The 13,898-nt window shown below is 32.0% G+C and overlaps 2 protein-coding genes across 6 annotated transcripts; one reads left to right on the plus strand and one right to left on the minus strand.

The window, feature by feature from the left end:
• Positions 1-371: 371 nt before the first annotated feature.
• LOC136346958 (non-structural maintenance of chromosomes element 4 homolog A-like) lies at positions 372-6,086 on the minus strand. Of its 5 annotated transcripts, none has more exons than XM_066296540.1 (6): positions 5,970-6,086; positions 4,153-4,310; positions 3,843-4,072; positions 2,567-2,978; positions 1,796-1,911; positions 372-505 (listed from the first exon to the last, which is right to left on the minus strand). In XM_066296540.1, exons 2-6 carry the CDS (start codon positions 4,256-4,258, stop codon positions 455-457), a joined length of 915 nt encoding a protein of 304 aa, XP_066152637.1. In that variant the 5' UTR covers positions 4,259-4,310; positions 5,970-6,086; the 3' UTR covers positions 372-454. The 5 variants fall into 5 exon arrangements, with proteins under 5 accessions (XP_066152637.1, XP_066152639.1, XP_066152638.1 ...); XM_066296542.1 differs by lacking the exon at positions 5,970-6,086 and adding an exon at positions 4,895-5,079 and having other exon boundaries at positions 4,153-4,266; XM_066296541.1 differs by lacking the exon at positions 5,970-6,086 and adding an exon at positions 4,895-5,079.
• CycK (cyclin K) lies at positions 5,976-9,486 on the plus strand. Its single transcript, XM_066296530.1, has 4 exons — positions 5,976-6,114; positions 7,590-7,849; positions 8,019-8,363; positions 8,917-9,486. Exons 1-4 carry the CDS (start codon positions 6,018-6,020, stop codon positions 9,424-9,426), a joined length of 1,212 nt encoding a protein of 403 aa, XP_066152627.1. The 5' UTR covers positions 5,976-6,017; the 3' UTR covers positions 9,427-9,486.
• Positions 9,487-13,898: the final 4,412 nt, after the last annotated feature.

Genomic DNA, 13,898 nt, shown 5'->3' on the forward strand with positions numbered 1-13,898 from the left:
CTCATAATCAGCAATAGGTATGGATTTAGTAAAATTGCAAGAAATATGCACAATTCAGCCAATTCAGGAGTATTATTAGTATCAAGTTTCGCCGATGTCAAGTTGCCCCATATGCCTGGTCAGCTTACTTTTTCTTACTAAATTAACAACTAAAAAAGGAAAGTCATATAATACTTTTTTTTCAAAACCTTATTGAATTAAGTAATCAGCATTCAATATATTTAAATAATTCTTGAAATTAACAAATTTTAGGTTTTACTTTCTTGATAAATAAAAAACGTGCAATTCTATTAACTTTTTCTTTTTTAGAGTAGGTTTCTCTGCAGGGAAGATAATTGAAGGAGGACATGAAAAAAAATATAAAACAACAGTTTTATTTACAGGTAAAACGTGATTTAATAAAATTCTTTAGAATTTCAATCACAATTTTATAGATAGTACATAAAACGCAGCATTAGTTTCCTCTTTTCTTCCTGTGTTGAATTAAGCCTTCTTTCTCGTATCGCTAAAAATAAAACCATTATATAAGTATTTATCTAAGTGAAAGGTATGTTACGATTTAAAATTAATAGCCATATCAGACGTTTTTCGTTTTAAGTTTCGCTAAATTTTAAGAGAAAAGATAATCGATTTTCCCCACTTTCTAGTTTCTAACTACAGGTTTTACTTATTTGCTGTAATACTTTATTGGTTACTCATTCAATTTACAGTTAATCTACAGTCCTCGAGGTTAAATTTGAATCATTAAAATTTTGAAACTTTACTATGTAATAGCTTTTTTGCCTGTTGCCAATTCTAATAATTCTGTTGTTTTCATTCTAGATGAATTTATCTTGGCTATTTAGAGTTTTCATCCCAGATCAATTAAATGTCTCGACAGGGTGTCTCATCTTATCGTGACATCACTCTACACCCTTATACTATAGTTTACGTTTTGGATTTGACATATATTCCACTCTCTAATTTATCCAAATCTTCATTTTAACTGCAGGTGGATTTTAAGATAAAAATATTTGACAGCTTCCTAGAAACGAATGAGTTACTAAGATTTGCTCAGAAGCTTTCGAAAGTCAAACAGTTCATTATATCTTGATTTGTATAATTTTGATGAAACGAAAAAGAACTTGTCTTGAAAGCTAACAGGAAAACATTTTTATATTTTCGATGCTCTATATCGTCACATGAGCTGCTACACTCCGGGCATACTTGCAGATCAGTATTTTCCATAATCTGAAGGTTAAGGCCGGCTTCAATCATAATTTAAAACCTCTCGACTTAAATATTAAATAGTTACCTCAACGTTCTAGAGAAAGCTATGAAAACCAAGAAAATAACTATAAGACTATATGACCGACATTCTAGTTCATTTATTTGAGAAGGTAATTAATTTAACGAAACTTTCTGCGTTGTAGAATCGATATACGCTATAAAAAATTTGCCTGTGTTAACATACTTATGTATATTTCTAACATCAATGACCAAAAGAAATTCAAAATAGAAAAGAAAATTAAAAAACCGTGTACACCTGAAATTTGGCTTTTTTAAGCTATTTTGGTTTGAGCATCAAAAGTTCAACAGAGCATTTTTAAAGTATTTTCTAATGATGTTTTCTACAGTAATCAAAAATAATCCAATGTCAATTTTAAACGGTGTAGTTTAAATTTGTTATACAAGCTTTATGGAATTAACTAGATTGACTGTCAGAAATATGTACAGTATACTGATTCACACTCCTTGCACATATTTTTAACAATCCGGAATCGACTTCCTATTTTTATTACAAAGCTGTCATTACCTCCCAAATATCCATGGTAATACATACAATAATTTGCGCGTTCTTTCCACCATCCGCCCTAAACTCCGTCAAAACTTTTTTCTTAATTGGCTTTATTAGAGGAGTACCCTTGTTATCTAAAAAACATACACTCTAAATTGTTATTCTTTATCTAGCAAGAATGGGACTTGAGATTGAAAATCTTTAGATATATATAACCTAAATTTTTGTACTTTTGAGAAGAGACGGTTTTCTTAATCAAAAATGATAAACAAGTTTCATTTTGTAACTCCTTACATAACGAAAGCAGGTATCTTCAATAGGCAAGTAGTACTTAATTCATAACTCGGTTAACATATGTAACCTATCACAACTAATGATTGCAAGGCGCAGCTTAAATTTTGTTAAATATATTCAAATCCTTGCCATTTTCTTAAAAGTACTTTATACCATACTCAAATGACAAAAATTGTATTTGAGACTAGTAAGGAAATGCTACTTTAAGTAACTTGTGTTATATTGGTAAACCCAATTTCGCGCTTTCTCTAATATCTTACTCGTTATGAAAAATTATGCATTTCCCAACTGGTTATATATAATATTACTTAACAATATTAATTTCACAGGGTGTATTTGAAATGAGTAAATGAAGTATCAAAAATTAATATAAACATTTTGGCGACTATATATTTTGGCTCACAATTGCATTTATTGTCATAAATTAAATTTATAACATTTACAAATCTAGACACTCTTAATTTAAAGAGTTATTTACTTTCTAATATTACTTACCCAACTCTAATTGTGCTCTACCATCCCGGATTAAAAATGAAAAATGAAACATATTTTCTATAGTGGATGAATAACTTGTTGTATCTATAATATAGTCATAGTAGTTAATAGATCTCCTTTGGTTACGAGTATAGGCATCTTCAAGTATTTCATATAACATTTTTACTGTCTGTTCTATACTTTCCTCATTTTGATCCAAATTGGTCACCTTTTCAGGCTCTTTCTTGATCAATTTTTCTTTAACGATTTTCTGCCGTTCCTTCTTTTGTTTGGGGATAGGAAGGTTATTTATATCATAAGTCCCATACACATACCTATATTCTGGCACTTTTGGGATTACTTTTCTCGCTTTATTTAATAACAAAGTTATATCGGTTGGATTTTGGTCATCTTCTGTGCTAATATAGGACACCTAAGACAAAAATAACATACTATACTTTTTTCACTACTAGCTTTAAAAAACACCATTATTCAGTGTATTGAATTACTTTTAAGTAAGTTTCTCGTGTTGTTTCAAAAACAGGTTAATAATGACAAGTATATAGCTCATTAATTATCTAGCAAACCTCATCATAAATGATGATTAAATTCAACATGCATTGCATTTCTGTGTTGCTGATTTGATTTATCCTTTTTCATTTACATAAGTTTATTATAATTTTATCAAGTTAAGTAGTGAAAAAAATCGTATACAGATATAACAAGTTTAAATGGAAACAGTTATTGTTTAAGTGGGAGAAGGATCGCACAAAATTTCATACGACTTCGACAAAAACCGCGAAGACAGTGAAATCGATACAAATTTAAGCATTAAAGTAGAAAGGCAAGCCGAATTGACTCTGCTCACGTCATTGGTCTTTGTTGGAGGTATATTAAATTTGTGCGGTCGATCTGCTACTTGCGCAATTCTTATTTTAGATTTCCGCGGTACTGTGTTCTTTTGTATATCGACGTTTGAAATACAGCTTTTTTTGCTTCTTTTACTGTTATGGCTTCTGTATAATTTGAATTATGATAAAGCAACTTTTACATTTGTGTATTAGTTTAACAATGTAAATCCAAATACCAAATTTGACAATAAGTATAAAAACCAGTTTAATAAATAACTTTCTGCTCTCCATTTCTGTATAGAATTGTCAATTTAAGCCACACTGCATTAAGTTTGGCTTGAGATCAACTAAGGATATGGGGGTAAATGAGCTAAAGGGAATCAAGGTTATGTCTTTCACCATGATGGTGACAATTCTATTTTGTTAAGTCCTTGATTTTAACTTACCACATTTTGGGCAAAATTTCCTGGTTCATATGTGGAAGTGTAAACATCTAATCTTTCCACATATTTATGTAACAGTTTACTAGCTGAAGACAATACCATAAAATCCAACAATGTTTCATCAGCATTTCCAACTCTCTCTTCTATTTGAATTTCATGGTCAAGAGCATGTACTTCTTGCAAAATTTCATCAAGTTTGTTTACAGTGTCCAGACTGAGTTGATCAACTTCCTCTAAGAAATTATTGTTTCTATTGAATCATTTAGAACTTATGGAAACTTCATACTACTACACTAACATAAAGTAGACTTACGAATGTCTTCCACTTCATTTAGTAGCTTTCGATAAACTGCTTTTCTTTGTTGTGGTGTTTTTCTCGAAGATGCAGTACTACTGTTTTCCTGATCTTCTATTTCCATATTTGTACCTGTTATGGTGTGTGTCTTTTTAATTTGGTAAGTTTTTAGTTTTCTGTGAAGGCATAGGTTCTCACTATGGTAAACCAATTCTGGATAGTCGAAACACTTTTTTGTACAGTATACTAGCTACCATTTGCACATATTTCTGTTGCTACTGCTTGTTCCTTGTTTTATTTTTTTGATGGTATGATATTTGTTTTCTTTTCGGTTGGAACCAAGCTGTTTATTTAGCAAATTTTTCAAGTGAATATATATAGAAAATATAAAGTTAATCAAAAAAGCAACACCCTTCCTTTGGAATATATATGAATGGATACTGAAAAAATAAATTCAGATAAAAGTTTTTTGAGTGTAGATAAACTAATTTCAGCAAACACTTTAAATTATATAGAATAGCTCCAAATGTAGAATGTAGCAAAAGATGTAGAGATTACATTTATGATCTGATATCACATGTTGACAGAAAGCTGTTCTGATCAGTTTTGAAATAAAAACAATATTTTAATGCTTTGCAAACAAATATTTACATCTAAAATACACATTAACTCAATGAGTTCAATGCAAAGCTCTAGAATCGTTTTTATTTCATTGCTGCTTATTCCCAGAGTTAATATTAAAGTACTATTAAGTTGATACCTTATTATCCTATTATTTACAAGGGGAAAACCGGAGTACCCAATACTTATTAAAAAAATATAGATTGGTGAAATTTAATAGGTATGGCAGTCAAAATCTAAATATATTTTCTGAAATGTAGATACAATAAAACAGTAATTAAATCAATTGAAAAGGATAACACAAGGAAATAAATGCGAATACGTTTAAAAATAATAAACATAAATACAAAATATAAATAAATTTAACGGATTCCTACCTACTACCTACAAGTCTTGATTCCGAATAAAATTGTAATGGCAACAGCGTCTCTTCCTGTGTGCAATGGACACCATTTTCTCCTTAGATTTTAGGCGATCTTAATATTTGCGCATTAATCCTAAATTGGTACGGCAATACTTTTCGTTTACTTTCTTGGAAGTAATAATATGTGATAGACATTTGAATTTATCTTCAAATTTGGGTTATTGATCAAAGTTCTCATGCAATTATTTAAAATAAAACAAGTTTGAGGTAAACTCGCTTTAACTTTCTTGATGCTGCAACTCCCTAACTATTCACGAGAAACCCAGATGTGCCCGGGGAATATCCAATCGCCCAATTTTATCGGTGAAATCTGACGCCCTAGTCCGACCGGGATGTCCCAGCCATTAAGAAACAAAGAGGGGACCCTGGCTGTATAGGTCCAACTCGGGACGAAATCTTTTTTGAAAATACTCTGTCTTGGATAGTTTGAAGTGTAACTTTTCATTGTTTTAATGCATTCTATGTGATTGCTAAGGTGTGTGGGTACTGTATTTATTTATGAGATTGATGTCGCCATACATACTACTTTACAACGTATGTAACTGTGGTAATTCAGATGAAACAAAAGATTCCTTAATTTATGTTATTCATTTATGCATTTAAAGAAGAGGTTGGTGCGCTGTTGCCTTGCTTTGCTTCATTGCAACTCAATACCGCCATGATGGTTTCAAATAATTTGACAGTTGACGTGAACTTTTAGACGTTATACCCTTTCAGATTATTTATTTTAGAAATTATATTACATAGTTGCTAAAGAATAACACCGTACCATTTTTGATTGCTCCCTTACCTGTGATAATCTTTCTACAACAGACGAGGTTGATTCCTAAAATTCAAAATGCCCGGATGGTACTATGATAAAAAAGAACTGAGAAATACCCCCTCAATTGCTGCAGGACTTGACTACAAATCGGAAATGCGCTACAGAAAAGAAGGTTAGTCTGTGCTTTTAAGTCTGTCATATACAGGATTCCTGTTTTTATTTCATCTCTAAAACAGCTCGCATTATGCTCTCATTTAAATTACGAAAAATTGCATTTTGTGGAGTTCATTTAAAAAACCTCTGTGGGATATGTCAAAAACTATGAATATTGAGAAAAGCATGAAACTTCTACACACCTCTATGATAAAGGGGACTTTGAAATTTTTTTTGCCCGTCAGTTTTATTAATTTATTTTTTTAGTTGGATGTTTGAAAAATGATATTCTTAACTTACTTTAATGTTAGGGTATTTTGCAATACTTATCAATCACAAGCACAATCTTTAGTGTTTATATGTATGCCATTTCTTTTTAGGCATTTTACTCCTAGATGAATTATCACGATTTTTTAAGTTATTTTCTCTAATTAACTAAAAGAGAGATTTTTTAGATATCAAATTTTAGGTTCACAAGGCTCTGGCTTTCACCAGAAATGTTGATTTATTAATGTAGTTGATTAATTGTATTTCCATCAGATTCAAGAATAATCAAAAATAATGTTTTCTTCAGAAATTTTTGACACATGGTAGACTGAGCGGTTGACAATAAACATTTTTTCTTAACCCTTTTTAGAACATACATTCTTGAAATGTTCCATTGATGTTCGTAGTAAATAGGTGCTACCATGTCAAATATAAATATCTTCTTTAAAACCTGTAGAAACAAACCATATAAGGTCTGTTGAATTTCTAATTTTTTTTAACGGTGATACATTTAATTAGTATAATAATATTTCTACAAATCTGAAGAAACCCTATTAGGAAAATAAAGAGATTATTTTAAGTATCTAAAGTTTACAACAATTTTAATCAATTTACAATTACCAGTGTGCTAGCTAAACCAATTTTTGACATGTTTACACCTATATATTTAGTTATTTTTTGCTTTGCATGCAAAAGCAATCTTAATTGACTAGTAGCTGGTGTAATAGCAAAACAATATGATAGAACATGGTAAAAGTATCTTAATATATGCATAACCATATAGACAGATTTAATCCAAACATAGATATTGACCATGATATGTTTGGAATGCTAGTCATAAGTTTACTATATCCCTCAGTGTAGAATTAAATGAATCATTTTGATTTTTTTTCCTGGTTAAGACTGTTCATTCATTATTTTTATTGTTATTTTTCTGCATTATATCATAATATTTATGTCACTTTTCAAGCTAGATTAGATTAGAATAGACTAAGTTGGGTTGGGCTTCTACTATTTTCAAGTATTTGCCACTTGTATCAGTTTCCAGTAATTGCCCTTTGTGTCTGTGGAACTATGCTATGAATGATCATATAAAACATTTTCATTATTTGCTTGTTGCAGTATTAGTTAACATTTCAAGCAAATAAGTAAAGAACTGCAGTCAAAAATACTACCGTTTTATTGTGTGTAATAATTTTTTTATTGTAAATCTTCTTTGAATTTTAGGTGCACGATTTATAATAGACACTGGAATGAAAATGGATCTCGGTTACAATACTACTGCTACAGGAGTTGTATATTTCCACAGGTTCTACATGTTCCATTCATTTCAGCAGTTTCCTAGATATGTGACTGCCTGTTGCTGTCTTTTCTTGGCAGGCAAAGTGGAAGAAACTCCGAAAAAATGCAAAGATATAATAAAAATTGCAAGAAATTTTCTAACTGACCAAAAATTTACCATTTTTGGAAATGATCCAAAGGAAGAGGTAAGTTTAGTGTGCAATATCCGTTTTTTTTTAAAGCAAGAGTTTAACTACATATCCTACCTGCAAAATTAGTAGTAATTCAATGTAAAAGCTATATTTGAAAAAAGCTCAGTTAACTTATTACTGAAATACAGCCTGTTATGGTTTGAAAATTAAAACATATTTATAGGTCATGACGTTAGAAAGAATTTTACTCCAGACTATAAAATTTGACTTGCAAGTGGAGCATCCATATCAGTTTCTCTTGAAGTATGCAAAATGCTTAAAAGGAGATAAACCCAAATTACAGAAAATGGTACAGATGGCTTGGACATTTGTTAATGACAGTCTTTGCACCACACTTTCACTGCAATGGGAACCAGAGATTATAGCAGTAGCTTTAATGTATTTAGCAGGAAAACTAAGTAAATTTGAAGTTGTCGATTGGGTGGGAAGGACGACAAAACATTTGCGGTGGTGGGATATGTTTGTGGAAGATGTTACAATGGATTTATTAGAAGATATTTGTCATCAAGTGAGTTTGGCTAACATGGTACTAATTTATAGATGGCTAGTTTCCAATAAAGTGCTAAAATGATAAACGGGTAATTTTTTAACAAATATAAAGTGTGTCTTGCAATGTCACACTAAAATTTGCACTCCTTTTCTGGTTACATAATTAGCTATTAAAACATTTTTAATATGTCACCCTTTATTTTAAGAAACCTCAGTTTTTGAAATAAAGTCTTCTAGAGATGACTTAGGAACACTGTACTTCCATGCCATTTGTAACAACAGGATATTAGAACTGAAGAGGAAATAAATGCTTTCAACATTTTTTATTTCATAGTTCAGAAGGTTTATTTACCTTGTGTAATGTTCTTTAGGAATAGTCTTTTTGTTTACTCTGTACAAAGTTTTTTAGGCGTTCATAGAATCACAACTTTCTGAGCGGCAAAATATCTCTAAAAACCAACGAAACTAATAGTTATTCATGTAATATAGGTTCAATTTTAAATCGATGTTGTAATCGCAAAAAAGAACTAAGTACCCGTCTTTTGAAGTGGTTCCTTTAATACTATTTTCAGGTGTTGGATCTGTATTCACAACCTGCGACAAAGTCACCTTCTCAAAGCCCACCACCAAAACCTGGCAGTAGGCCTCCATCTCCGCCACCACAGTCAACTGGTCGTCAATCCAATGGAAGCGAAAAGCATACGCAGAAATCTCCAGAAACTCCTGTACCATCTGCTCCTCCACCATTAAATACGCGCATTCCTCCACCTTCGGATGTGCCGCAATTTCCGTATCAAACATTCACTCATGCTCCTCCACCTTTAACTACATTCGCTCCAGCTCCGGTGTCCTTTGCCACGCATCCCGTTAATACGCCACCACCATTGACTGGTCCACCACCTGGGCCTCCGCCGCTGATGGGTGGCCCTCCTCCCAGTGTTTTCGCACCTTACAGTCATCCTCCCCCGTTTACTCCCGTCCTTCCTCCACCAAGCGGACCTCCGCCTTCGTTTTATAGTAACGGGCTGCCACCTCCCAGTCAACCCCCACCGCATAGACCTCCTTTTTATCCGCCCCCTTAATTTTAGCTCATTGCAAGTTATGGGTGTAATTTACTTTTTTTTAATACATATTTAATTGGATATTAATATTTGTTTCAGTTGTGTGCCAAACACGTTAAAGTAAAAGTGTAGGAATGTAAAGAACCAGAGTACTGCATAAATTGTATGCGCACATGCACGGTAACCATGGACTGTGATACTAATAATTTTAAACTTAATTTTTATTTATGTGGCCTTAACATAATTTTCAGTTCAGTCAAAATAACTACAAAACTTTATAAGCTTAACGGTACTACAAATTCACTTAAAAAAATATTATCACATCAATAAACCGCGTTTTTAAATTAGGCCAGTGTCAAGAGGACCAATGGATACTTTATTTCGATCTTAACCTAGTTACCTATTTTTATTGAATTACTGAATGTGTATATTCATCTTGAAACTTGATCTTATTCTTCCTATATGTCCTATACAAAAAGATTAATAAAAAGACATACGATATGTATGTATTTATACATATATACAGGATGCCCGTTTAACAGTACGTCGGACTTCTATAAATTTATTTGTGATTTCGTATAGAAATAAAATATGGGTATGTATATGAGGCTAGCGCAGGTGAATTTTGAAACTAGTGACAATCCTACAGGATGTCCCAAAAAGGCGGAGAGTCATATAGCGTATTTTTTGTGAGGCTCTTTTTTCACGTCATAAAATTCTTTCTTGAGTCTATATTAGGTCCTAAATTTGTTTCTCCTGGTATGCAATTACTTTAAACTATGACATTTTAAAGAAAATTCGATATTCGCAGTGCCTCATAAAAAAATTAATATCGCAGTTAGCTTAAGTTATATTTTGTCAATTTTAGCATGAAATCTCATATATGATCACCTTAATACAGGTTATTTACAATAATAATTAAATTTCCACTTTTTCAACTTCAATTTTTTTAAGTTTTCTAAATAGGATTGTATGTTTTTAGGGTGAATGACGAAAAAAAAATCAGTTTTCTTCATTTTGATATAAATTTTTATTTTATCTTAAATATTAATTGAATTATTATTTATTTTAGAACAACCTGCATTTATGGTTTAGTGCCTGATACAGTAAAAAGAGTGTTGAAATGAAAATCCATCCCTGCAAAACTAAAATTTTACATGAGTTGGCAGAAGACAAGCCTGATAAATTTATTCACTTTTGTGAATTAATAGTTGAGAGTATAAATCAGAATAATCGCTTTGTCCAAAACAAGTTTTTCTAATAAATGTACATTTTTTTTTATAAATGGAAGAGTATAAATACAAAATATTCGGTATTGGAGTGGCATGAATCCCCATTTATTTTACGAGGAACATACACAACATTTGCAAAAGTTAAACGTGTGGGTAGGGATTGTAGAAAACTATATTGTAGAATTTACATACATTATTCTTCGAAGAGACTCTCGTTCGAAACTTGTACTTGAATCTCTTGCATAATCTGATTACTGCTCTAATTATTGAAATTGTGGAAATTAATCTCCACAAGTTTAACGAAACTGATGTAATTATATTTTGACAAGATGGTGTTCGTCTTCACTCTGTTCTTGCTGTACATATTTTTCGGAATGAACCTTTTATTGAAAGGTGATTTGGACGAAGTAATCCAATTCAATAACCTCCAAGATCTCATTATTTAACTTCCCTGGACATTTTTTTTATGAAGACTACATTAAATCGACGGTTTTTGTTACTACAATGAATTACGACGTTGAATTACAAAAATTTACAGATCAATTAGCTCACAAACCTTCGTTAATGTAAGACGGGAAGTTGTCAGATTATATTTTTGTCGGGAGTCGAATGGTGTTTATTTTGAACGATTAATTCAATTAATTTCCTATTAACAAACATTCTTTTTATTGTTTACGTATTATTAAACTGAATTTGTATTGCATTTTTTCTATTTATAGCTCTTTGTCAAAAAATTATCCATAGATTTTAAATAGTATTACACCATTAAATGTAATTTTGAAACACCTTTAATCTGAAGTGTCACTCGATCTATGCTTTAATTTAAAAAAATCAAACTTTTTGCCCTACCAGCGACGTAAAGAACATTTAGAATAAAAAAACAAATGTTAATAGTATTTTTTCGTATGTAATGCTGCTTTAAAATTTCAAGAAAATAATAATTTGTTAAAAATTTAAAGGGAGAGAGAGATACAAATGGTTGGGTTCAAAAGGGGGTTCTACGACTTGCGTCGTATTTCTCTTGTTCCAATAATCAACCAGTTTATAGAGTTGACAATCTGCCTACAACGTCCCTCTCGACAGCACTGTTAATGTGGTCACTGTCCTCGATTTGTAATATATCCATGAAACGTCCCCGGTTTATGCAGCATCTGAAGCCACAATCGCACTCCATGTAGAGTTTATTCATATAGTTCTCTAAACCCACTTTCGCTCTGATCCATTAAACATTTTCTTCTCTTGAGCCTACCATCTGGTCCAGAAGAGCCTCATATTCATTATATACTTCACAGGGCTGCCTCAATATTCTATTTAGGTACAATAAATTCTTCTCTCTCTGGTTGTAGTAGCAAGTTAGAGGTCTTTTAGCTTTCCATTGGGGGTATTTCTTCCATGTTCTCATTGCTACTCCTTATGCAGTTATTTTCGTAAATTATCTCCAAATTGGGCATTTTTCGTCCAATATAGATTCAGAGGTTTTTAGGGGTGATTATAGGAAAGAGAACTCAATGTAAGTGATGCTGTAGTATTTCTGAATATTACTGCGGTATCTAGTGAGAGTAACTATTCAGTGTTGGGGTCTGAGGGAGTCGGGTTGGGGTAGGGAAATAAGTATTGTGAAGGAATATCAGGTGAATGAACCGGTGGGGATTAGTAGGGCGTATTAGAGATTTTGAAACAATTCTAGGGAGGGCGGATGAAAGGAGCAGGTGAATTTATTGTTATTGTGTTCTCTTCTGATATCTTTTGCGGAATTGTGTATTGGACTTAAACTTCTATCTGAGCTTGTTCATATCCTTACTAATACCCACTCTCCTGAAAGACAATTTTTAAATATTATTCAATAAAATTTATTATTTGGGGGAGTTTAAGACTTCCTCCTTTTTAACAATATTTTTAGTTTTATTCTTGCAGTTTTGCAAATTGTCGTACTTCATTATCTTGGCACTCACTTTCTCTAACATAGTTTCTTTTTTGCGACCTCCGCGGCCTCTCGGAACACCTTCGCGTTCTTTTATTCTTGCAGAATTATATTCTCCTCAAGCTTGCGCTACCACTCGTATTTTTTGCTCTCTCTTAATCCTCAGCATCTCCTCCTTCATCTCCATTATATATGTGGTTTTCGCCTCTCGTCATCTTTTCTCTAGTTGCTGCTTTATGGCCTCTTGGTATTCCACCGCCAGTTAGTATATATGATTTCTTGGTAGAAATTTTGAAACATTGGTTAATTTCATGTATGAAGCTTTAAATTGCTAGATTCCTTTATATAGTATATTTGGAAGAATTTACTCCTAGAGCAGAAGAAGAAATTCTAATACGGATAGGACATAATCCAGAGACTCTAGAGTGTGCGGAGAATATCAGACGCGGTAAGAGTAATGCTCCTCTTGTTTGGGGAATTCTGTACTAGCAACTGCCTCGTCCCTATCATGTACAGCGAGTACATGCCTTAGAACCACTTGATGATTAAACGCGTATGGTTTTTTTCTCTAGTTTCTACATAATGATGCTGAAGACCCCTATTTTCTTACCAATATTCTTTTTACGGAAGAAATCGGATTCATCTGAAATGGAGTTGTTCATTTTCACAATACGCATGCGTGGACACACAAAAATTCCTATGCTTTAATGGAATCTGGAAATCAAATACATTTTTAATTAAAACTTTGCATCGGTATTTTAAGCGACATATTTCTATGTCCCGGTATTTTACCAAACTGATTAACAGACGTTGCTTACCTAAACTTTCTGCAGAACACAATGAGCGATTTTTTGGACGACATTCCTTTAAAACGAAATCAAAAAAGGTGGTTTCAATATGACGATGTTCCAACTCATTTTTTATTTGCCATTTGAGAGCATTTACACCAAAATTTTCGATGTAGATGAGTAAACAGAGGCGGACTTGTATTGTGACCTGCAAGATCACCCGATTTAAATTCTCTAGATTTCTTTTTTTGGCGATATTTGAAAATATTAGTCCATGGTATTCCTGTAAATAGCCCCAAAGAACTGAAATCACGAATTAATAGAAAAAGCCAACAAATCCAAGTCAATGAGGGCGTTTTAGAAAGAGTTCAAAAATTTTTCAGATAAAGCTGTCGTATCTGCCTCGAAAAGGAAAGAGATTTTAAACATGTTATAAAACTTTATTTTTTGTTTTTGCTCGAAATTTCTTTTCTTTGTTTATGCATAATAAATAAATAATTAATAATTGCAAATAATAAATGATTCAAAAAAGGGATAACCTTCCATGTCTCC

This window comes from Euwallacea fornicatus, chromosome 25, assembly GCF_040115645.1.
Source record: "Euwallacea fornicatus isolate EFF26 chromosome 25, ASM4011564v1, whole genome shotgun sequence".
Lineage (NCBI taxonomy): Eukaryota > Metazoa > Arthropoda > Insecta > Coleoptera > Curculionidae > Euwallacea > Euwallacea fornicatus.